Source organism: Passer domesticus, chromosome 10, assembly GCF_036417665.1.
Source record: "Passer domesticus isolate bPasDom1 chromosome 10, bPasDom1.hap1, whole genome shotgun sequence".
NCBI lineage: Eukaryota > Metazoa > Chordata > Aves > Passeriformes > Passeridae > Passer > Passer domesticus.
Window position 1 is genome coordinate 17,283,627 of NC_087483.1, and position 25,591 is coordinate 17,309,217.

The 25,591-nt window shown below is 42.1% G+C and overlaps 1 protein-coding gene across 1 annotated transcript in view; it reads left to right on the forward strand.

Annotated features, from left to right (window-relative positions):
* The first annotated feature begins 8,532 nt into the window (after positions 1-8,532).
* Positions 8,533-25,591, forward strand: part of FAM117B (family with sequence similarity 117 member B) — a 28,966-nt gene continuing 11,907 nt past the window's right edge. The window contains exons 1-4 of the mRNA XM_064434087.1: positions 8,533-9,277; positions 16,124-16,272; positions 20,720-20,812; positions 21,300-21,413. Coding sequence (XP_064290157.1) covers positions 8,746-9,277; positions 16,124-16,272; positions 20,720-20,812; positions 21,300-21,413 — 888 coding nt within the window. The 5' untranslated portion in view covers positions 8,533-8,745. The remainder of the gene's footprint in view (positions 9,278-16,123; positions 16,273-20,719; positions 20,813-21,299; positions 21,414-25,591) is intronic.

Consider the following 25,591-nt stretch of genomic DNA (forward strand, 5'->3'; position numbering starts at 1 on the left):
TCTTGCTAATTCTGATGTTATGGAAATTCTCCACGTGCAGGAGATTATACACATCTGCTCACTGCCATGACCCAAAACACACTCTATTGGAGAAGAAGGTTAATTTTCCACAGGCAGGAAAACTCAACTATACCAAAAATATTTGTATAAATTCAGCTTTTCCCATTAACCTGAAGCATTGTCAGTCTCCATCCAGGGAAGAGTTGAAATGTTTTGATTCCTGGAATTTAAATGGCACACTTGGGTATTCTGTTTTTATGTCAGGGGATCTTCTTTCAGCTCTCAGTACCATGGGGAAAGTCTGTGAGAAATCCACAAATGGTGATCTGAGCTGAAGTCATGCTTTGGGGATCACTGATGCCTCCTTTACAAAGACAACAAATGAGGCTGCCTGAGGACAGCAGGCCTGTGGGAGGTGATTAAGGAAAGCAAGTCTGTATTTACTATGCAGTGTCTGGGCAAATGGCATTTCTAGACAGGGCTCACATGAGCACTGGAAAAATGTTAAGGATGCAGATATTGAGAAATGTTGGAAACAACTGATCCAGGTGCATTTCAATTCACAGGACAGGAGCTTCCAGGACCCTCTATCACGGTCCATCAAGTTCCTTTTGAGAATAGGGACATGCAGTCAGTAGAGAGCAGGCAGGTGCCTTGGGCAGATAGTGGACAAAAGCCAGTGGGCAGCACCTCAAGTACACGACGTGGCTTTGAGGAAGGAGAAAGCATGAAGGGAGGCTAGGGAGACTTGTTTCAGGCATCAGCAGCACTGTAGAACTCAGCATTTGTCTTTGGCCCAATTTCTTTGTTGTTGCTGCCAAGTGCTAACAGGAAAGGATAGTGTAGGGCATTGTGATAAAGAGGGTACAGAGGTTGTACAGCTCGTTTTACCCGTGCCACTTAGTGTAACAGGCCTGCAAGCAGCTCCTAGGAAAGGTACAGGCCTGTTTGCTTTCCCCTGTCACCTACTGCAGCCTTTGTTTGGGAGAAGTTCATGCCACAAGCTATCAGATTTCCTAATCAGAATGACTAGAAATGCAGTTTTCTTAAGGTACTTTTGTGCACAAGGGACTGTGTGCATGAGGAGCGAGATTGTGCTCTGTTCCTGGATTTGTTCCTGACAGTCTGTTCCTGGCTGGTATTTTGCCAGTCTGCTGTAATATTGAAATTACACCTGTTTTCTCCATCTCCATCCCTTTCTTTCCCTTTCTCCCCCTCCCTCTTTCCTCTTATTGGAAAGGTAATAATTGATCTCTGCAGATATGTTATAAAGAGTAACTTCTAGCCCCTCCAGGTCTCTGGACTGGTTAAAAAATCAGATCTGGCACAACTCACTGTAGCAGGTTATAGGTCTGACTAGCCCAGGAGGAAAGCATTGCTGATGCACACATCAGCTGTACTGGTGCAGCCAACGTGTGTGTGAGTGACCAGAGAATCAATCCTCCTGCAGGACTGATCTCTGCTGAGGTGGAAACACTTTATTAGGAACCCCTATTTCTTTTGCCATTCCAGGAATTTTCTTGCAGGATCAGTAACAATTCTGAATCAGGCCTCAGAAGTAGCTGGTTTAAAATGGCTACTAAGTAGTGATTACTATTATTAAAATCACTATTAACTTTATTTATTGTTTGCTTCTGGAAAACCAGAATGCAACTAAATCATGTGTTTGAACTTCACCCTGTGTCATGAGGGAAATGTGCTTTTAAGGCACAGACAAGCAGAAGTTCCCACCTATTTACATAAACTGTGAACTGAGACTGAGAGTGACACAAAAAGTATTTGCAGCCAGGCAGAAACAAGCAGCAGTGTCAAGACTTGATCTGGGCACTGTGTTAAGCCCAGCTCAGCATCCAGGCACAGGAAGGGCTCACAGGTTCTGTGGCAAACCAACACCCTTGGGAATCTTTCTCCTGTCCTGGCTTGAGGTGCAGGAGGCAGGCAGAGGAACTGGACTCTGCTGGGGAAGCAGGGCAGGGAAGCAGGAGGAAGGGCAGAGTTGTTTGAGGATGAGCCCCTGGTGGGATGCCAGCTGGAAGAGCTGAGGCTCCGTGCTGGCGCATGGCAGAGCTGAGAACAGCTCTTGCAGGCTGAGCTCTTGCTGGGCGTGCAGCCATGAGGCAGGTGCCCCTCCTCGGGGGAGGTGGGACAGCCCGGCACAGCTCGGGCTGGGCCTAAGGAGAAGAGACACCCTGCAGGCTCACCATGATGAAGCAGCAGCTTGGCCATGCCAGCCACAACTGCTGGAGATGTCTGCCTGCTCCAACCTGACACTTTGTCTGAGCACTTGGCCGTGAACAGCAGCAGAGTTGGGGCTTTGCCCACCTGTGCTTTCTTCCTCTCCAAGATGACATCCCGTCTCTCAGTGATGGCTCTCTGGCTCTCCTGGAGGCACTCAGGCTGAATGGGAGATGCAGTGCATGAGGACAGGATGGTACCACAGAGACAAATTGATGTCTGGTTCAGATGTGACCAAACAAGTTAAAAGCTCCCCTGCCGCCCATGGCTGAGGGCAAGGGAGGATTCAGGGCTCTGCTTGATCCATTTTTTCCCAGTAAGTGTTTTCCCAAATTGGAGAATCACATGCTCATGCTTCATCACACACTCTGCTCAAGTTAATTAGTTAACTAGAGCTAGTAGTATATGTCTGTGGAGAGAGAAGAAAAATCATTTTGTCACTGCCTCTCAGTGCATGAATAAACCATGCTAACATGCTTTCCACCACTCTTTACCTTTTCTAAATGTTATATGAACAAGTAGAAGCAAAAGAAGATTTTAGGCCTGAATCAGAAAGAGTGAACTCTCTTCTCTGCTCTTTTAAGTCTCTGTAGTTACATGTCTTTTCATCACTTACACAGGATGTTTATCATCCTACAGCATGGTCATAAAACCTACAGTATTGAAATATTGTCACTTACCAAATTAATTTATAGTGTCAACATTTGAAACAAATATCTTATAGTGTGTAATTCCATTGTCCTCACAGTACAGAAATTGTGCTACTGCCTTGCCAGAGCAATCAGTGTTTAATGTTTGTAAATGAAGAATTTCCTTCTGTAATTTGCACATGTTCTTCTAACACGAGACTAAAAATACAGAAATGCATTACATGTGTAAACACAACACAAATATAGACAAATCTATTATATTTGCAAGCTCTGTAAATATGAGCTAAAAATGCTAAGTTTTTGAAAGATTAAAAAAAAATTCCTTGCTTCCTAAAAGGTAGGAAAGCTTTATTATTGAATGGGAGGAATCATGTGCAAATTATCATTCAGCATCTTGCAGGATACCTGGGGGAGATTATACTGTCTCTTGTTTAAGTGAACTAGGGCACTTCTCTCAGTGTTACTGAAAAAAAGATGCTGGGATGTGGTGGACAACATGCATTTGCTGCTGCTCATTCTCTTCCCTCATCCCCATCTGAGAACAGTTTCTGGTCCCATCTCTGAAGAAAGTGAGACTCCAGTTGCTCCTTCAGCAGCTGGCCACTCACCACTGGGTTATTGCTTAGTGCTGCTGCTGCCTTTTAACACATGCTCAGAAAACAGATCTGTACGCATGGAAAAACATGTCACATGTAGGTGAGCTTGGCACTGGCTTCTAAAGAAATTAACCTCGTGCTTCTCCCAGGTAATTATGTGTGCCAGGAATGTGCAGTGGGAGCATCTCCCAAGCCTGCATGTAAGTGCTGCATTGAGAACTGAGTTTCTTTGTCAAAAATGTGTTATCTTAATGCCAGTGAGGCACTGAAGCCTCTGAATGTTATTTCTGTGACAACTTTTCTTAAAGATTGTACCTTATAAAATGTGACAGAAGTGCATTTTGCATTTTTCTTATTGCAGGGAGTTTGATTTATGTCCAAGGTCCCATCTGTTGTTTTTTATTGTTTTAATCGTAATACCTTATTTCAATCTGTTTGCCTTCTCAAATCCCCACAGATATTCTGGAATATTAACTAGGCTCTTACAGGTTTTGTGTGAAGCAAATTCTATTATATTTGTCCTATTTTTAAAATGTCTTTTTTTTCAGTTGATGTTCAACACCCACATAAACAGCAAAACAAACTCACTCTGCAGGAGAGAGATGAGAAATACGATGAAATATCCTGAGGCATAATCCAATGTTTAGATTAGACTCCCAGAATCTTTAGTCTTTCAACCTTCAATATTGCTTACATTAACTGTAGGTTAAAAAAACCAATCTTACGTAGTAGATTGCACCTCTACTGTGCTGCTTTGCATTTATTTAATTTTGGAATAAGACAATAGCATATTTGAGGCTGCTAAAAGCACAGTCATTTTCTGTAAGGTTTACTGTTATTACTATTATTTTAACAGAACATTTTTCATATATATTATTGTGAGCAGTACTGCTCACACATTTTCAGTCTGTAGTACCAGAAAACTCCCTAAGTATTATCTGTTTTATTAGCTGTACAGTGGGATTTGGGCCTCTCAGCTTAGTTAAACCTCTTTGACCCTTGTTTCTCTGCTTTTCATTTGGTGTTAGCAGTTGAACAGTTCCCTGACTTGTTTACATCCCTGCTTTCAGCGGGTTCCAGATTTGTTCGTGCAGCTCTGTTTGATCAGCCTGCCCTTGAGGGCATTCAATATGCTTCAGCCTTTGGATTGATGCTTCAGCCTTTGGATTGATTTGTTTGTATCTGCAGCATTTACCACAGGCCATATTTTAAGAAAGAGCCAGCAGCTGCGCATAAGGGGCTGGCTGCCCTCCCTGGGCTCCATCTCCCAGCACTGCCTACAGAGCAGCACATCTTGGCAGGACTCTGGATGGGTGCCAAGGGCCTCCAACCAGGGGGATGTGGGAGTGCTTGCCACCTTCTGGGGTGGCACTGCAGCCTGGTGTGTGAGCACAGCAGTACCTGCTGAGCTCCCAGGGCCAGTGGGTTGATAAAAATTCCAGGCAGGGAGGAGCTGGAGACAGGGAGATGGGCCCTGTGCACGTGGGGTCACATATGAGTCCAGGGCTTTTGGAGTCACTGAAGTGACTGTGGTCACAAAAAGGCCGATGCACACGCTGCTGGTAGAAGGCTCACAGCCTCTGTGGTGATGGAGTTTCATTCCTGCTTTTTGGATCACTGTTGGCACCATTACATTAGGTGTTATGGTTAGAGTGTCATGGATTTGAAGAAACCCCAGCCAGAGGTTCCACCTGAAACCATATGAAATGTGGTGCTCAGAGGTGGCCTGGACAGCATTTGGCAAAGTGTGCAGGCAGAAAGGAAGGTGACAGCTGAAAAAAACCCAGAGCCTGAGAGGTGTGAATTGCAAGGAGAGTCTGGGGTATCTGAATCCAAGTTATTTGGGGCTGGGGTTTTGTTTTGAGGGTTTGGGTTATTTTGTAATTGAAAACGAGTTTCAAAACTATTTTCAAGCTCATAATCCTGCTTTAGCTCTTTCCATTATTTCCATAAGGTGTAGGAGTAAGATCCTGTTGTAACACATTTGTTACAGTTTAAACAAATGAACGTAAGAAGTACACGGTGTTTGAGTAGGTCTGAGTACATGACTTTACATGTCGAGCTCTCACGTCTGCTGCGTGCGAAGCAGCACAACTGATGATGAGCAGTGCACATGAATGCTTTGCTTTATATTCTCACAGCTGCTCTGTGGAGCAGTGTCATCTCTGCAGTGTGACAATAATGTGGGAAGTACTCTCTATAATTGTAACAGGTATCTTCTGCAATCAAAGTCGTGACTTGGCTCCATAGCACGCGGCATGAAAATAAATATGAATCAGTACCTGCCATTGTTTGCCTCTTCGAAACAGTAACAGGAATAAGAATGCATGCAGAATATTTTGTGCCTTAGAAGTATCTTTATGGCACACTGCTTACAAAATGCTTCCCAGTATTTCTGATGAGTGTAAGCTGGGATGAAAGTCTGCTGCACAACTGCACAGGTGCTGTCACAGCGGGAAGAACTGCGTCTTCTGCTCTTGACTGAAATTTGCAGCAAAGAAGTGAAACAAATGCTGCATAAATTAACCTTCTTTAGGATAACTGCACTGTTCTGGGCTGCTGTTGTGGTTTAACCTGTCAGGCAGCTGCCAAGTTAACCCCACACAGCTGCTCTCTCCCTTGCTCTTTCCCAGTGGGTGGGGGAAGTGTACTGGGGAGAGGGGAAAGTAAAATTTGTGGGTTGGGATACAGTTCACTAGGGCGTATGATGATGATAATAGATATTAATATAACATGGTAGATATTACATATATAGATATAATGTCGATAACAATAATAGAGGAATACAGAAAGCAAGTGATGCAGGCTGCAGTTGCCCAGCCAGTCCCTGAGCAGCAGCCCCCAGCCAGCTTTCCCCCTCGTTCACACGCTGAGCTTGCTGCTGTGTGGTGCAGAACGTCCCTTTGGCCCTCTGGAGTCAGCTGTGCTGCCTGTGTCCCCCCAGCTTCTTGTGCCCCCTGCCTCCTTGCTGGTGGGACTGGGTGAGAAGCTGAAAAGTCAACATTTCCCTTTCCATTTCAACATTTCTGCCAGCAGCTCCAGGTAGGGCTGCTCTCTAGCTGTGGTGTTTTACTAGCTGGTGAAAACATAGCTGTTATTTGTTGATTACATCCCTTGGGTTCTGACGATGTCACCTTGCCATTTAGTTCCTAAAAACTTGTTCTCCTTGTCTCTTGACCTTGCTTTGTGTAATGGCAAAACAGCTTTCAGAAGAACTTGGACTATTTTCTTCCCCTTCTCAAAAATTTCTTTTGCTGTGTTGCCCCACAGATGAGTCACAGAAACTACTGAAGGACAAAGCAGCAGACAGGTTCCATTTATTTCTCCAGACATGCTGGGTGCTGGCTTTCTACCTCCTGGGTGTTTACCTGTGGAGAGCTCTGAAGCTGAGGCTCTCTTTTTCAATATATACACGGAGTCACTGAGGGAATTACAAGATCCTTCATCCCCAATGACAGCAGCACACAGTTTATTCTGTTCTCGGCCTCTCAGCCATTCCCAGTGAGGAGAACACTGTCTCCAGATATTTCATTAATTATGGCTAACTTGGGATTTTGGCGCCTTGCCACATTGTACCAGCAGTGCTGGCGATGGCTACAGGAAAATGACTGGGAAGTGTCCCTGGGTGTAATTTACAGGTAACAAGAAAATTGCACAGCTGAAGAAGGGATACAATAGGGCTGATGGTATCTGCCAGGCTTCTGGGGCCTTCACTTGGCAGCCACTTTCAGGGGTAGCACAGGGTAATTCTTGAGACAGCACAGGGTAATTCTTGAGACTGCACAGCCTCTTGCAGAAGGTTTTCATTGACCCATGCAGCTCTCCTTCAGGCCATATTTCTACCATTTACAGTACCTGTGAGAGAGCATGATGCCTTTCAAAATAAATGTAATTAATCCAGGATGCAAGAGCATTCACAACAGCCTCATCCCTACATCTGTCCTGTTGCTTTTGCCAGCCTGATTCCTCACAAACAGCTCTTGACCCTGACAAGAGCTTTACTCTTCAAGGCTTCAGGTAGGCCAGTGTCCAGGCATCCTTAAGAAGGCCTGTGCACATAGTCCTGCTTTTCAGGTTTGTTTAACTTGTCAGCCACAGGGATGGAGCTCTCCAAAGGGGAATTAGGGATTTTTGAGCAAAGTGGGCTTCAATCAGCAAAGGAGAGAGGAAGAAAAGAAACCCAAGCACAACCAAGATGAATAGAGACCAGTATGTAAATTGTTGTCACACCATTTGTATCATAGCAATTGCAATTTTCAATTGCAACATGCAACTTGTAGAGCAGTATTGAAAAGAATTTGTGTAAGTACTGATAGCTCAGAAGGCATTTGCAATAAAAACAGAAAAAAGATTTATGGATTCCTTCTCATGTTGAGGGTACTAACGTGTTTACCTTGCATCTAAATAACCAAACACATGAACCTGTTCCATGCACTCATTCACTGCTCTGATGTATAAATTTGGTTAAGAGGATACCAGCAGTTGACAAATATTATTAAAAGATTACAATGAAGATGCAACTAATCTGACCTAACGGAGGAGAGTAAACACAGCACATAAGGGAAAAGAGGGTCAAGTCTGCCTGGATATTGCCCACGTCTCTGGTGCCATCATCGGTAACACCGAGCTGGTGGCAAAGCGATTGGATAAACCGCTGTGCAGCCCCGTCCCCTCCTGGAGAGCACCTCGGGCTAGCAGTGATGGAGTAGGGATAATGCTCCCTGAGAACAGGACCGAGGGGCGGGGGAGCCGCCGCTCGCGGCTCTGCCCGTGGCTGTGGCCGGCGTGAGGGAGGCGTGAGGGAGGCGTGAGGGGCGTCGGGAGCGCGCGCCGTTCCCGCCGGGGCTGCCCGGCCGCACGCGCGGGGCGCAGTGCGCGGCCCCGCCGCCGCCCGCGTGCGGCTCTTTAAGCGCTGCCCCCGCCCCGCGCCCCCCCGCGCCCCCCGCGCGGGCTCGGCCACTCAGGCGCGCGCCCCGCAGCCAATGGGCGCGCCGTAGCTGCGCGAGCCGAGCGGCGCCGCGCCCAATGGGAGGGCGCGGTGGGCGGGGCGCGCGGCCGGGGCACTATTGTTGATGAGGCGCACGGAGGCTGCGGGCGCAGCGGCGCGGAGGGGACGGGACCGGGACGGGAACCAGGACGGGGCTGCGGCGGCTGCAGCCGCCACCTGAGGCGTCGGACCCCGCGAGGTGCGGCCCGCGCCTCGCACCCTTCCCTCTCTCCCCCGCCTCAGGCCGCCTTCCGCGAGCCCCGGCTCCCGACGGACAATGTCCCACCAGCGCGTGAGGCGCGGCGGCTCCCCGACCCCCGCCACCTCCCTGGCGGGGGGAGGCGGCGCGGCGGCGGCGGGCGGCGGAGCGGCGGGAGCGAGCAGCCGCCTCCAGCCCATGCGGGCCACGGTGCCCTTCCAGCTCAAGCAGCAGCAGCAGCAACAACATGGCAGCCCCACGAGGAGCGGTGGCGGCCCGGGAGCGGGGCTCCCACGCGCGGCGCCCCCCGGCAGCGGCGGGCGCGCCGGCCCCGCCACGGCCCCGCCGGGGGGAGCGGGCAGCGGCGGCGGCGGCGGCGGCTCTTCGCGGGGCAGCCCCACGCGTGGCCATGGCGGGGCGCGGGGCAGCCCCCCGCGGCACCACCACCTGCCGCCGCCGCCCCCCGCGCCGGGCAGCGGGCCCTCGCCCTGCTCCTCGCCGGTGCCCCCGCTGCCGGAGGGCAGGGTCCGGCACCACCACCGGCGGCAGTCGCCGGAGCCGGGCAGGAGCTCCCCGGAGAGGAAGAGTCCCAGCTCCCCCGTCTGCAAAGGTGAGCGACGGGGGGTCCGGGCCAGCGGCAAAGGGCACGTCCGGGGCGGCCGGGCGCGGGGTGCGGGGCCGGGGCCGGCGGTGCCTGGGAGCGTGCCGTGCCCCGGGGCAGAGGTAGGGACGGGACTGTGCCCGGGCTGGTGCTCGCCCTGCCCTTCTCTGGCCGGCGGCAGGGCTTGCCGGCTGTGCGTGCGTGGAAGGGCTCGTTGCTTTTGTTGCTGCTCTGTTGCGCCCTGGCTTTCAGAAGAGGAATAGAGAGCCAAGCGTGCCATGTGGGGGTTGTGACCGCTTCTGTAGTACCGCGAGTGCTGCCTGGGGTTCAGGAGGGTACACGTACTTAAGGTGCTTGGGCACAAACTTAAGGTGAATTTGGTGTTTGGGGGCTGTTGTGAAGCCTTCACTTTTACCCTTTCTGCACACTTCGTGCCAGATGGTGTATGCCGTTGTTATCCAAACAGTGTCCCTAAGCTTGTAATTAAAGAACTAACTAGTGCTGTACGCATGGCACATAGGTGTAGAATAAAAGTATTCAATATCTCTCTTAGTAGTTGCTTTCAACATGAACCCTGCAGAAGGACGTGTGTGCTTGAGAGTGATGACAAGCTTGTGCTACAGTGAAGATAGAAAATAGCATGGTGATAGCACACGTTTTGTAACAAACTGCATTATAACTTTGTGAATAATTAAACCTTACTGGGAATGCTTAAATATAAGTAATATATGGCATCAGCTTGAGGATAATAGAGGCTGACATGTGTAAGTCCTTTATATTTTTGGGTTAAAAGTTTACTCAAAAATGCATCAGTGAGGTTTTGTGTTCATGTTCAGGTCAAATCTGTTACTTTTAAGATACCAAAGCTTGCAGCTACTCATTTCCATGAAATTGCCTGTGGTAATCTAAAGAATAAAGCTGACTAATAGGCAGAAGTGGACATGTGGAAATCTAGGACTAGCCCTCCCTTTAACACTTCTGCTTCTCCTAATACTCCTCCCCCTTTTTAAAATAATGATTATAACCAGACTACCACGTTGTGTTTTTTCTTTTTTCCCATCCTGGCTTTTGAGAAGTGGCACTGCTAAATGAGACAATCATAACCAGTTGGTACAAGATGACTGTGTGCCTCCTAGTCTGCTAGTGTAAGAGAGGACTGATAAGGTTCTGAGTTAGATTTTCCACTTTCCAGATAAGAGTACGGAGGGTTTTATTAAGGCTGTATAATATGAAAGGCTTTGGATCGAGGAATGTGTGTATTCTTCATTTGAGATTCTTGTTAATCAGTAACCTGAAAGACTTTATACATATCACAAAATCCTGTCTTCTTCCTGTGAACTTCATGGAACTCTTGCCTAAGGTGCAGTCTGCTGGCCTGGAGAATGAGGAAGAGCATGGTTAGCCTTGAGGTCCTGGTCAAAATCTGTTTGTAAAGGCATGTGTCAGAGCACTGAGGGTGGAAGAATTGCACTGTCTTTTAGTCACTGTGGAGAAGCCTGCTGAAACCATGCTGGCCTCTCTACTGCTTTGAAGAATTAACATATATAAGGAAACAAGTCATTTTATCACTCTACTGTGTTAAGATAACTCCACTAGCTTTTTTTAAGATGTGTGAAAAGAGAAGAGTGGTGTCCTTTTAATTACTTCCACATGTTCCAGTTCCTGAGCAGTACTTGTACTGGCCCCAAATGCAAGCTAAACCTCTTTCCTATTGCTTAACATTTGTACTGTGTAGTCTGTGCTTGATAGAGGCTGAGTTAACTTCAGGTTTTTTCTTCATCTAAATGAGTAAACTGTTAGCTGAGAACATGGGGGTGGAACTCTTTTTACTAATGAGGCAATGGTTCTCCAGACACACAGGACACTTGAGGGTATTGGTGAGAATCTGCTGCAGAATAACTTGGGTTTTTCTGTTTCTTGCTTTCAGTTAATGATGGCTTTTGTTCATTCCTACAGCTGCAGGCGTATTTCTTTAGATAAAAATGAGCCTTGAGGTTAGACAAATGATAGCTTTTTCTGAGCTTATGTACTGGTTGTATCTAAGTTTAAGATGTATCTAAATATAAGTTTTATACTTCAGACTCAGTTTCATATTTTTCAGATTTTTTTTCCTGGGAAACAGTTGAATAGTTTTGAATTTAGTTTTCATGAACCTGCTTTACACTTGAGAACCCTGACTTGTGAATTTACAAATGTGACTTTTGCGGGTTTTGGGTGTGGTTTTTTGAGGGTTTTTTTAGTCCTTGTTTTCTGATCTGAATTGCAAGTAAATGTTGGAAATACTCAACTAGATTTTCTGTTGACTATGGGATAATTACAAATGGAAGATTCTGTCATACAACTTCTAATTTTCCATGTTTTTCTTGCCCCTTCTCTCCCTCCCTCCTAAATATGATCAGAAACCTAGATCTTGCTGCTCCCTGTTTTTCATCTTTTACTTTGCCTTTCTGCAGTCTCTAGCACCTCTTTCCCAGAATCCAGCTTTCAATTGCCTGTTAATGTGTTCTGCCCTTCCCATCACTGGTGAGGCCTCGTTTCTACCCTGCAGTGTCTGTCCTGCAATCTCCAGTTCTGCTTCAGTTTTTCCATATGCCTCTTCAGGTGTCTGCAGACCTCCCATCAGAGGCCATTGTTGTGACCCACCAGGCCACTGTTGTGGCATGAGCTAGGGCGTACACATTTCTCTATCTACACTGGTTTTGCTTTGGTTTATTCACTGACTAAAGATCTAATGGGATCTTGTTATTTGTGTTCTCATATGAAACGCATCTTAGAGGAGTTGTGCTGCTCAGCTGCAAGAATGTTACGGTGTACCAGGCTGAGTAAACAAGGTCAAGACCAGAGCCACAGCAGTTGTTTGCTCTCAGGTGCCTTGAGGTGGTGAGAGAGTTCTTTACTGGGTGCTGGACTTTCTGGTGTAGTCCAGTTGACTGTATTGGACATCTAAACTCATTATGAAAATTAAGGAGAAAAATGGGTTCATTTTATTTGGAGGAAAACTTAATTGTTTTGGCTATGGAAGGGTAATATTAAAGCCTATTTGTGTGAATGGAAATTATGAAAATATTATGTGAAGTTTTAAAGAAGTCAGATGTGAACCCTTCCTTGGAGGTAGAGAGGGAGAAATTACACTCCATTACACTCTTAAATTTCACCATAGAATTTATTTATTTTGATAATCTGGTGAGTGACACAATAATAGCTGCAGACCTGTCAACCTTAATGACCAAGGTTTTGAAAGATATTACTGTAGGATAAGAGAGAAGACTTTGCCCTTCTTACCTAAGCTGTTTGACAAATGGTAGGAGTAAAGAAAGTGAATTCATTTTTGCAGCATCACACTGTATGTTTCTTGTGGCAAGCACTTTAGGGAAGTGCACTTACTAGGATTAAAAATATTTTCATTTATTAGAGTTAAGTAGCTTGAACATCTTGGGCTTTCTGAGGTTTGGTTTTGTAAAACGCCACTAATTCTGTCTTTCTTCTACAGTGGAACAATTTTGAATTACTAGTGAATAGTTCTCTTCAAATTTATGCTAGGATGGTAGGCAAGATGATTTTCTGAAGGGAGCATACGCAGTTGGGTGGTGTGGCTCTTCTCAGTGCACTGAGTCTGTTCATTTTTTTAATGAAACATGAAAAGCAGGTGAAGCCCCAGAGATCAGGTACAGTTTTGATAAAGATGAGTGTGCCATCTGTGTATGGGAGAGATCCATGAATGTCCTTTCTGGGGAAAAGCCTGACCACAACAGAATGAAAAGGTCAGCTGTGTGCCTTGGTGCCAGAGGAGCTAGCTGGCTCTCACCCCTTCTCACTACTTTGGGTAGCCCACTTTTATAAAAGAAGCCTCAAGTGGAACTGTCAGGAAATTTGTGAGTTTGGTGGCATGCTAGGCTTTTCTGCTGCCTGTTTTCTCACAGCATGTGTTAGACCATGTTTCTTTGGTTTCTTTCATACCTTAGCTATTGGTAAGCATCAATATTTGTTCAGATTTTCTCTTCAGTCCCACTGGTACCGTACCTGAGCTTACGCTGCCTTTGGAGGTGCCTTTACTCTGCAGGAGGTGGTGTGTGTGCCTGCAGCAACTTGTGTTGGTCACTGCACAGCAGTGACTGCTGAAGATGTGGAAGCTTGCTTGTTATTTCCCCACGTTGTGGACTTCATTGATCTGTGCTGTGTATGTTTGCTTTGGTTTTGTTCTATTAATTTGCTTTGCTTGGGACCGGATTGCAGAAAGACTTTGATTTCTAAATAAATCTATACTAGTGGTGGATGGATAGGAGGGTTGATATTTATCACAAATACTGGTTTAGAGAGATAATCAGGCCAATTAAAAGAGATCTAATATTTAAGAAGCGTCTATTTGATGAAACAGCTCCATTGTTTTTCATCAGCCACAGCTGTTGTAACTGTTATCTCTATGGAGGCAGATCTCTTGTTATGTAGGTCACATCAAGGAAAAATAGCAGCTGAACACTTGCTTCAAGTATTGTAGGGGAAAGTGCAATGAAAACATTGTATGTGTTCCCATTGAAATGTTTTGAAACAGTAAGAATTGTGTAGTAGACTTTGTGAATTTGTATTAAGACAGGTTGTGAAGGTGGAAAAGTAAAAACATCCAAACATCATTCCCCTATCTAAATATAAATTGATTTGAAAACATAATTTCTTAAATGGGTTTTTTAATCAGAGGAAAAGAGAATGTGTGCCTTTGTGCCTTGAAATGAGCAACTTCCCGTGAACTTAAATAGTAAACAGGCTCTTCAGTTCTCATTCTCTCTGTTTGTTAGCAAAATAGTCTTCCAGTTGCTTTTTGTTTTGTTTGTGGTGGAGAGGAGAGAGTAATAGATTCTGCTTCTCCAGTTTTGAAGCTGTCTGCTGCAGTGGCTTTTGCAGATGATGTGGCTGACTACATACACTTCCTGTTTTATAATTTTTTTCACATCCTTTCTGTTTCCCCTTGGTAAGAAGAGAGAAGCTTCTTGAAGAGGAAGAATAATGACTGAGAAAAAAAAAATCAAACGGGGAGGATATGGCAGCTAGTTCTAAGACAAATAATATGTTTGATTTAACTTTGCAAGCCAGTGTAATTTTTAAGGAATGGCACGTTGTGTTAGCATGCCACATAGTCCTATAGTACACCCAAAGGGAATAGTTTTGAAATCATCTGATACAAACAGACCCTTCAGTGTGCTGTGTGGTAGTAGTAGTAGTCAGAGAATTTCTTTGATACAGGAGTCTTAAGTGCAAACTCCAAAACATGTTTGCTGCTACACCCTGAGAGCAAATCTGCTGTGAGCTCAGTAGTGAGGTTGTATCATTGTTGGTACTTGTAGAAATAATAAAGCAGATGAGGTTTGTGTGAGTGTGGCTGGTTATACTGACAGTAATTGTTTCCTTATAGTTGAATGGGAATATTTCCCACATTTTTAGTGTGTACATTTCTAATAAATTTGCATGAGGCTGTTTAGTGTAGAATGTCAATACTGACACTCTGTCCACTCCCTGAAATCACTACCTAACAGTTTTTATTAGTATTTATCATACGTATTTTTAGTAGATGGCAACAGCTTAGAAATTGAATTTTGGACTTTTGGTGTCAGTGGTTTTATTTTCTGACTAGCACTTGGACACTAATCAGGCACAATTTTCTTTGCCTGTAAATGAGTTTATGTATAATACAAATACTTTTAGTGCAGAAGTAATGCTATGGCACAGCAAGAGAGGAAAAATGACCGAGTTTTTCCAGTGCCTTTTTATAAAGCTTCCATCTGATTTCTGAATCATGCTTGCTGTATTGTAGCCATGTATTTTAGGACTTTCTATTAATTATAGGCAAGATTAATGCACAATTATTTCATATATAATTGAAATTCTTTTTGTGGGGAGTAGATGAGATGATAGTAAGCTTAGATCATTGTGATCTCAGGACTTGCATTTTTCATCTCAAAATGTGTGAGCACATTTGTATATCTAAACCTTGGGTCTTCGCTGCTTATCAAGCTCTTAAGTTTACCAACCTCAGTTACTGTTTTGAGGAAACTTTCTTCAGTATTTATTCTTCATAGCTTGTGGTGTAGTCTTTTACTGCCACTTTACTTAAGACATCATTGACAGATGGGGTAGATGGAAATTTTTGTTTTTAACAGTAGTCTTCCTTCTCATATTAGTTCCAATGGTTGTTGTATTTAACCTTTTTTAGTAAGGATTCCTCTTAGTATCTAAATTGTTCTGAAACAGGATGCCAGTATATACACTACAGATGAGGTGTTGCAGAAGGTACAGCACCAGGCAAATAGGAATGTAGTTACCAAGTAACATGTAAAGGGAGGAGATGTCTCAGCTTATAAAATGTAAATCATTACCTTATCAAAGTTGACTTCTGAATCTAAGGGTTATGCCATATGTTATGTGCTGGGTGATTAAAACATGCAGGTTTGTAGTGTCCCTTGAAGTAAAGCAGGCAAAGGACTAGTGGGAAGAGCTGTAAGCTCAGCATTAAACTGCAGAAATTCAACCCAGTTTTTCTTCATTAACCTTTGTTTTTTATTTCTTCTATACCTTCATCATTTAAGAGACAAATGACTTTAGACTTTTAAAGGAGTAAATAGTGGTGCATAAGCACTAATGCAACATTTGTGACATAAGGATGTTTTTAAAAAAAAAATCAAAACAGATTTCAAGCTTGTTTAAACAGAATAGAGCCTGGAAAAGCAAACTTAATTTTTATATTAAAAGTATCTTGTTGTGTATGTAATAACATAGTTCCAATTTGATATGATTTCTTGTAGACTATTAAAAGGGATAAGCTCTCTCTCTCAATTTCTTTGTAATCAAATGTTCTTGCTCTCACAGACAAATCAAGGCCACCTTCCTCAAGCCCTTCCAGTATTGTTCGCCGCACCTCTTCACTGGATACGCTCGCTGCTCCGTACCTTGCTGGACAGTGGCCTCGGGATAATCATGGACAAGCTGCTCCCTGTATGAGAGACAAAGCCACACAGGTAGGACAGAGCTTTTTTGTCTTTGGAGCATTTACTGTGAAGACAGGATTTAAATGTAAGAAGCTTTTCCCTTGAAAACACTTACTTTAGCTTTCTGGCTCACAAGTTCCTATTCACTTTCAAATTTCAGGAATCCTACCTTTGCTATTGCATGTGTTAATTATTTGCATTCTTTAAGTAAAGACTGAGAACTGAATATTTTAGGTGTTCCACTTCCTTCTTGCCTCAGGAAAACACTAGTGCATTGCACATCTGTATTCTTACTGTTCTTACAGGGTGCAGTACACTAGATAGCGCTGGAATTAAGTACTGTTTACTTTAGATTTATACAGAGAACTTAGTGAGGTATCCTTATATGTATGTCTGTCTCCAGCTCTTCATCCTCTGTTTGTAAAAGCCCCATAATGTTCACTTGGGTTTTGTGCACCAAGTATAGAATTATATGCATTGAAGAACTGCCTTGTTGAACCATGAATGGTGTTGAAATCTAGCTCAACTGGAAAGTGTTAAAAAATACATGATTTGCCAAAACATCAACTGCTTAACCAAATTGCACAAGCTCTAAAGGTTCAGTCCTGTGTCACCTGTAAAAACAGAACCAACAAACAGTTGAATGAAATCCCTGTTCCTGGAACATGGTTTCAACAAGAAGTCTCCACAAATTCCAAAGAACATAAGCAGAATGCAGTTGGAAGAGGACCTCGTAGCATATGGGGCATCCTTGTGTCTGAACCTCTGTTTGGTAACAGCAGAAAATGTGTCCACATAGTTTTCAGTGTGTAAGAACGTGTAGGGTGTTGAGCAGAGGAGGTATGCAGTGTTACTGTGGGGCCTTTTTGGGATCCACAGCCTTTTGTGGGGAGGACCACAATTCAAAGAGCAGATCAGTAGAGAAGGAAGGTGTTTTGTTGGGAAATACACTCATGTGGATAAGGTGGAATTAGGGCTGGTGAAGAAGAAAAGACTTGAAGAAGTAGTTTTCTGTGCAGGAAAACAAAGTAGAAAAATGGTTAGAGGACAGGGTGGAAAAAGTAAGCAAATTGAAGTAAGAGGAGGAAGATGAAGAAAGATATGTGATATAGGATATGAGTGGCTGCTTGTGCCTTGCTGTTAAAAGGCATCATTAAAGGGCAGAACTAAGCCCATATGGGTGTCCTAAAAATTTATTTTCATATTTGATTCCTTAGAATAATACTTTTTACAAAATAATTGTATTTCTGTACTGCTGCCAAAGTATTTGCTATGTTCAGTTGATCTCATTCAGGTTAGTTTTGGTATGTTCTGAATCATGGTTGGGCTTTTGTAATCTGTATTTGCCAGATAGCATCCTTTTTGGCTTGTGTTTTGCTTTTGACTTTGTCTTCCAATTCTCACACATCTAACTGCTGTGGTTGTGGGGCTTTTGTAGAGGAAATGTATTTGAAAGGTTAATGGGAAGACTGTAAAGGGCATTGGATATTTCTGCAGAATGAGTACATTTAGTGGTGATTTATGGTAGTGTATTTCTGAGAGAACTAGAATGATCTGTTTGCACTTCCTAATTTAGAATTTATCAAACCAATAGAAAATTTAGGGCTATAGGCATACATCTTTATGTCCAAAGCTGATGTGACACTGATCAGGTATTACTGCTTTTAATCTTCCAGTGGACCTGAGAGCAGCCACTGGAGCTAGGGCCAAGTTTAAAATGTGACTTACAATTGTTAGTTTCCCAAGGTAATACAGGCTGCCCATTTGTACTGTTCAGCTTTTCTGAAAATGTCATATTTGGATGAAGTTTCACTGGTGAGATACTCTGGTTCCAGTGAGTGTAACTTCAGATTTCACAACATCTGACAAGAAAAGAATATGTTCTGATTCTGAGAACAGGAGTTTAATTGGCAGTGTTATAAAAGGTTTTCAAGTTGAGTAAGCAGGATATCTTGATTGTGTGGAGGTATGGCACAGGGAGTGGAGTCATTCAGGAAGCAGACTGGGAAGAGATGGCATTTAGTGGCACACTGCAGCTTGCAGGCCTTTCTAGAGATGCCCATGGGTCATAGCTGAGAGCTGTGTGAGACCCCAGTCATGCAGAGACTGTCTGTCTGCCAGACTCCTGCAACTCAGTATTTTGATGAAACCTGTCTGTAAAACTAGACTGAATTATGTATGTGAAGAATAGTTGTTGGATGATGAGTAGGTGTGTTATTGAACATCCAAGGGTCTGCCTAGAATTCAGTTATTAAGTGCTCATAAAGCAGGTGTTAAAATCTCATCTTTTTTGCTTTTAATGAAACATATTTGTCTTGGAAGTTAAAATTAGACAATTACTTTGTACTTTTTTAATTCTTAAATAATTCATTTTGACTGGAAAGTTTTTGCTTCTTAAGACTTTTTTTTCCTGAAGCGTTCTACTGTCTGTAATAAATTCAGCCTTAAACTAATTTCTTTGTAATTCTAGAAAGCAGTGAGGACATTGTGCATGGTAACAACCAATAAGCAAGAGGTAGTACTTTAAGAAACCAGACAAATAGAAATCCCACTTTGCCTATTGGTTATTTAGAATATTTTTTGATAATAAATATTATAATCAAAATTTGGGGAATAAATAGGAGAAGACTTGCTAAAATAGTATTGCATTTCTGTTTTGATATGCAGGTTTCCTATAGTTGAATGTGACAAGATTTCTAACTACTTGTTTTGAGGATGAGCATCAAAGCAACTTTAATGCTTTAAAATGAATCCGATATTAATTTATTAAATCTTGAATCTTAAGTCAAAGTCTTGAATATAAATTAAAGGCAAAGACTAATTAGAGTGTTAATTATTCTCCTGTAGGCAAGTGTAATGGCTGTGCTGAGTTGGGAAGCTAGAATTACTAGTTAAAGCTTACTGTTCCAGCAGTTCGAGGGATAGCATGATAGTCCCGACTGACGTTTGAGAATTGACTAGGCAAAGATTGGTACTTGGGTGTGGGGGTTATCAATTATTCTATTTTATGATAAAGATCAGTAAGTGCTCCTCTAGAAAAACAGATTGAAATTCCTATTTCACAGCAAAATCATAATCCATTACAAAGCAACCCTATTAACTTTATTATTCAGATTTGTCCTAGTTGGTTTTTGATTTGGAATGATGAAGATTAAAAAGTACTGATAATGGAGGGTTCATTTATATGAAACTTGTGTCTGTAACTGAAACTGGTGGGGTTGCAACCTGTGTATTTGGAGTTAAGGCTCCACATTCCCTGCAAAATAGGGATTAATGCCACAAAAGTCTTTAATTTCTGTGATACAAGTGCAGCTGGGCTAAGAAAGGTCAGCATATGGCTTCTGCAAGCTGTTAGTCTCACGTGTAAGAACAGCCATGGCACACTGTAGATGTGAAGACTTTGAGGCAATCAGAGTTCTTCTCTGTAGGAGAAAGTGAGATATTCAGAAAATGAGGTTAGCTAGATCACCACCGTGTGCTAAGAACTGCGTGGTGGCAAGAGTGAATTTCTAGGAATTTGCTGTCTCTTTCAGTGTGTAAAATGCTTCCAGAAATTCTTCCCCTTGCTTCATTTTGTTCTTCCCCTTTCTTCCTGTGATTGCTCAGAGATTCCTGATAGATGCTGCTATGTCTTCTTGGAGCCTTTACAGTTCACTGTGTTTGAAGACATTTCTGGGGATGGCTAGGTGGGAATACAAACTGCCCATAAAGCATGCAGTATTATCACAGGCTTGCCTGTGCATTTTCTTACCTGAAATACAGTGTGTCTTAATGATACTTTGCATTTCTCAAAACTTCTTCACCACAATATGTTTGTGAGATTTTTTTATTAAACACTAATGGCTCTGTTGGTTCAGTGAAACCAGCTGAGTATTATCTGTGTTGCTTTGTGCTTGGCCTGGGACAGCTGTGAACCTGGAACCCTTTGAGGCATTAATAAATTTATTCCCTGCTTTGCAATAGCTCTAGTGGTACTTATATGCCTTGCTTTCCTTTTTCTCATTCTTGAGAGCAAGAATGTGATTTTGAAGCTGTGCTGGTGCAGGCTATCACAGCACTTACACCAAGCCATCCTTGCTAATGCTTCAGAAATAACAAGGTCAGCATCTGTGCAGGAAATGAAATACATCACCTCCCCCTGGTTCAGCACCCTCACAGTGGTTCTTCAGAGCTCTGTAGCAGCCTGTGGTACATCTGGCTGTGAGTACTGCCTTATGCTCAGTCATTTGGAAGGGAAACTAGCACATCCCTATATTACACTAGGTCTGAAAGTTGTGAGTTTGGGGTTTTTTATTTATATAGTTTCACTCTGTTTTTTCATACTTTACCTGTGAGAAAGGCTTCTAGTTGGTTACTGTTAATTTTCAGTTCTGAATCTAGCATATCTTAAATGTTCTCTTTTCTAATTTGTCTCAAAATATTCTGCCAGAAAGTAGCAATTACCTTTTTAATTAGTCCTGTAATCTTCTTCCTACAGACAGAAAGTGCCTGGGCTGAGGAATATTTAGAAAAGAAGAGAAGCTCACACAAACGTTCATCATCATGGGGCAGCAATGAACAACTCAAGGAGGTCAGAAATTACTTGTGAACTTTGGATTAAATGTTTTTATGGTATGCACTGATACCATGATGCTTTAGGAAGGCAGGAGTATTTTACTACTTTTTTTAATTATACAGATGGTGCGCTTGGTAAAAAATATGAAATTGCTTTTCATTTGCTTTTGATTTAATATAAAAATGTAGGTTAATTAATGTTTTCAATCTGAATGTGTGGGAAAGAAAATGTTAATTTTTTTATCAAAGAGGGAAATAACCTCACTGCTTTCAGATTTTGTGTTTCAACTTCTTTCACTAAACCTAGAGGTGTCTTCTGAGTGTCAGCTAAACTGGTAGCTAGCATACTAGGTTTGCAAGAACTTGAGTTAATCTAGTCCTGGCAGTAGTTATGAATGCTATGGCAGTAAATAATTCTAACTAAGTGATGGAATAAATACATGGAATTACCTATGTACCTGAATACACCTGTTGAAATCTAATGTGAGTTTTTCCTTTGTTAGATTGCAAAATTGCGTCAACAGCTGCAGAGAAGCAAACACAGCAACAGGCATCATCGGGACAAGGAAAGACAGTCCCCTTTTCATGGCAACCACGCAGCCATTAACCACAGTCAGGTAAGGCTGTGTGCTTTTTGCTCATATTGGGTAGCTAATACTGCTTTTAGGTCCTTTCAGGGTTGTGATTTGTCTTAGAGAAAACTTAGAAATACCACAGACTGCTAAATATGTTGTAGCTGTAAGTGAATCCTGTGAAATGGAGCTCTTTCTTTTGGCTGCTTAAGTGAATGGGAGCCCAGATCTTTTTGTTACTTGCATGAGCTGACTTTGAACTCCCACTTTCAAATAATGTCAGATGATTAAACATGTCCTTGAAGGAAGGTTTTTAAAGTGCATTCTGCAGGTTCCGCAAAAAGATGACAGATAAGTTAAATCTAAAACTACAGACCATCATCTTCATTACATGTTGCTTCAACAATTACAACTTTGCATGTAGAGTAGGGCATGGAGCAAACTGCTGGTAAAACTGTATACTCAAATGAAAGGTAGCTTTTTTGAGAGCATTTTGTTGTCTTGCCAAAGACTCGTGTAATACTGTGATGAGATTTAGAAAGCTTACCTGACTAAAGGCTACTCCATGAGGTTATTTATTTGTGTTTACACACTTCATAACTTCATTCAGCCTTTTTAAGATTTTTTTTTTCTTTCCCATTTATCAGGCCTTGAGACTTAAAGTAATGATCCCTTCTACAAAAATTGTGATGGTTAGGCCACCACATGTTCTGTGTGCAGTTTCAGTTTTATTTCAAGGCTTCTAATGAGGTCAGGTTGACAGAGGTGTAATATTTTTAGCTCAATTGATAGCAGGTGTAAAAAAATTATAGGCTTTCAGAAACACAGATACTTTTTCAAGTGTGTTTTTGTTGAGTAAGAAAACCAGTAGAAAAGTTTGATTTTTTTTTTTTCAGAAGTTGATTTTTTTTCTCTCCCTACCGATATCTCATTAATGTACATTTGATACACACAATTTTTTTAAGTTGCACAAAGAATAAATCCCTCACAACAGCCTTGGCAAGGCAATGTGTAGTTGAAAGAAACTAGGAAACTGTCAATGCTGTGAATTGAGAAAGTAGCTCAGCTGTGAAGCTTCTCTGAAAATCTAATTATATTCCCAATTACTCCTGAAATGCCTTTAATTGTTCCAATAAATATCATAGTCTGACAACAGTTAATAAAAAAATTTCATTTCTGTCATTCTGTCCTTCTGGAAATAATTTAGGCCAGGTTCTTTCATTCTTTCTTTCAGAGTCATGTGTCTGAGTGAATGTGTTCTACTTCAAGAATGAGAATAAGAAAATGGAGTGTTTTGAATTTCTTCTACTCTGTTCTTCTTAACTCCTACTTTGTATAAAAGTCGTGAGCACCTTTTGTCTCAGACCCTAATGCTTATCCTGCTGTAGGGCATCTAGTTAGGAGTCATGACTTTTCAGGATTTGTGTGCCTCTTGAATTCAGTTTGTCAGTAGTTTGAATTCTCTGCTACTGGAAATATTTAGGAATTTTTTTTAGAATTGCATTTTTTGACATAGCAACTTAGGAATTACTGAAGTGTGGGTGCAGTGTACTGTGCTGCTGATTTTACTGACTACTCAAGTCAAAACAGTCCAAAATTATGAACAAAGGAAGTACAACTGACAATCCCTTTCAATTCAAAGACAATCCCTTTGTAGGGGGTTTTGAGAAAGTTCATGAAAATCAACATACAAAATGTGTCAAACTTTTGGTTAAAAAAACTGAACCAAAACAAAAGGCAGATCAGCATATTTGATTAAGGTGTTTTATCTGCATTTGTAGAACTTGAGACTTTTATAACCAAAAAGTATACTGAAGAACTTTTGATGTGGGCCCTTGAATACACTGGAGAATTACATGCATTTTAATAGGTTTGCTTGGCATTCTAGGAACCTGTGGGTTTCTGAATGCTAAGGTATTGACACTTTAGCACAGATGATCTTAGTGGGTTTTAATTTCCAAAACGAACAACAGTGCTGCTATTCTGAAAAATACCTCCCCAAATTATGTATATAACTTTTTAAACATCATAATAGTTTTATTATTTTGTTTCTGGTATGGATGTCTTTACATTCTGCCAAACTTTATAGTATGTGAATAAAATATTGTGCAATGGATAATTAGTTTTTGGCCTTGTGAAACAAACTATAAAATATGAATTGAAGCAAAGCAGCCTTTCCAGGACTGTGTTACAAAACAAAACACTGTTGTTCTTGGTGAATTTTGTGCCAGCTGTGTCAAGCTACTTGCCACGGGAAGAAGTTAAAGAAGGATTCAAAGAGTAAGTGAAGAGTTTAGATTAATGGCATTTAGCAGCTGTTTTTTAACTTGAGTGAAAATCTGTAACTGTAGTCAGCAAGGGCAAAGTTCCTGTGTTTTCTCATTCTTTTTTTTAGAACTGCTAAGCTAGAATTTCTGGCAGCAGCTCTGTTCCTTCAGGATTTGTGGGAAGGACTGTGTGGAAACCAGAATTTAGTAATTAGAATATTTAGAAATTTTTTTTCACATTCCCAGTTTGAAGGAAACTTTTGTGTTTGTTGACTCTAAATAGAGTCATGTAAAGATTTCTGAGCTCAAGGAGTTGAATTCCTGACAAGGTGAGAAAAAGTGTTAGGAAATTGTATCAGTAGTTCCTTCACAGAGACGAGATAAACTCTGTTTAACATTTGGAAAATGGTGTTCTCTTCTAGTTAAAAGAAGAAATTTTAGTGGATTTATTTCTTCTTTTCTTCTCTACTTAAACTTTACTGCAATTCTTGAATTATAGCAACATTTTTAGTGGTTCTTGCTAGCTAAGCTTCTAATTGGTTGCTCATTTGTGCTTCTTTCTAATATGATTTTTGTGTGAAGAAAGAAATCCACACAATCTCTATGGAATAAGCTTGTTAGCTGTTCCTGACCCTCTGCTCACAATCAGGAAATGGTTGGGGAGGATCAAGTCCTTGCTGTTGACTATGTTTTTTTTTTCAGAACGAATGATTGGTTTTTTGTTTGTGTGGTTTTTTCATTATGCAGGAAAATGTTCCTTTGTCTCTCTTTAACTGGAAGAGGAGTTTGCAGAAAGGTCATAGCATCAGATCAGGTGATCTCAGGATGCTTCTGAGAACATTTTGAGTTAATTGCATGGTACTAAATCTGTGAACAGGAGTCAAAACAATGGGATCTTTTTATATTCTCAGTGTTGGTATAAGAAAGAAACTAGCATTTAGGCCAGAACTGAAACCAGATGGAAGAATAAATGGATTTTTTTTTTCCAACATAATGTTTTTCCTCAGTACACTTGGCTGATATTACGTTTTTGCTTGGCACACTGAACCATCAAGGCCCCTGCTCTTTTCATTTTTCCTAGGAACCCTGTGCCCCAATATCTGACCAGCTGATTGATACTGAGATCAACTGCATGTAGTTCAGTGTTGGGGGCTTGGGGTTTTTTGGTGTGACTCTTACCACCTCACTAGGTGGAACATTTCATTTGAGTACAATTACCATGACACATTCAACCTAGAGGTGGCTTGATGTAAAAGCATCACAAGTCCTGGGATTCTGTTTAAAGTTTTGTTGCTTGTGAAAAATTGGAAGAGCTTAGAGTGTTTTTCCTGAAATGCCTGTGAACAACTTAGATTTGTCATCCCCTCTTTTTCCTGCCTCGTGAGTGTATGCCATACCTGTAGGTCTCAGAACTGAAAACTCTGTGCCAGCGTGTTACTGTGTGAGCACAGTAATTATTATCCTGTGGCTGGCACCTTGCCTTGTTGTGAGCATTCCCAGGTATTCAGATGAGTAGTCCAGAGCTGGTAGCCTATTCCTGCATGTCCATGCAGACCTCTGTGAAGGCAGCATTTTTAATAAAAAATTTCTTGTTTTGAGGCTGATTGTTCCACCCATGTCACGATACCTCCTTCATTTTCCACCCTCTAGCACCCTGGGCTAAGAAATCATCCTCAGTCAGGTACAGAATATTTTTCTTGGAAGTGAAACATGCTGTACTGAACTATATTGAACTCTGCTGAATCTACTATGAGCTCTTCAAATAGTAGCATGAACCTAAGAATTTTTGTGGTAGGCAGTCATATTTAAAGGTGAAGAATTCCCACATTTTGTTAATGGTAATGGCTGCTGAAATCTTAAAGCGTACTTGTGTTCTACTTTTTAACAAACTCAGTTTGTCCTAAGAATGTGTATATTGAATAACTGGGTGCATAAACAGCCTTTAGTGCCTGAACT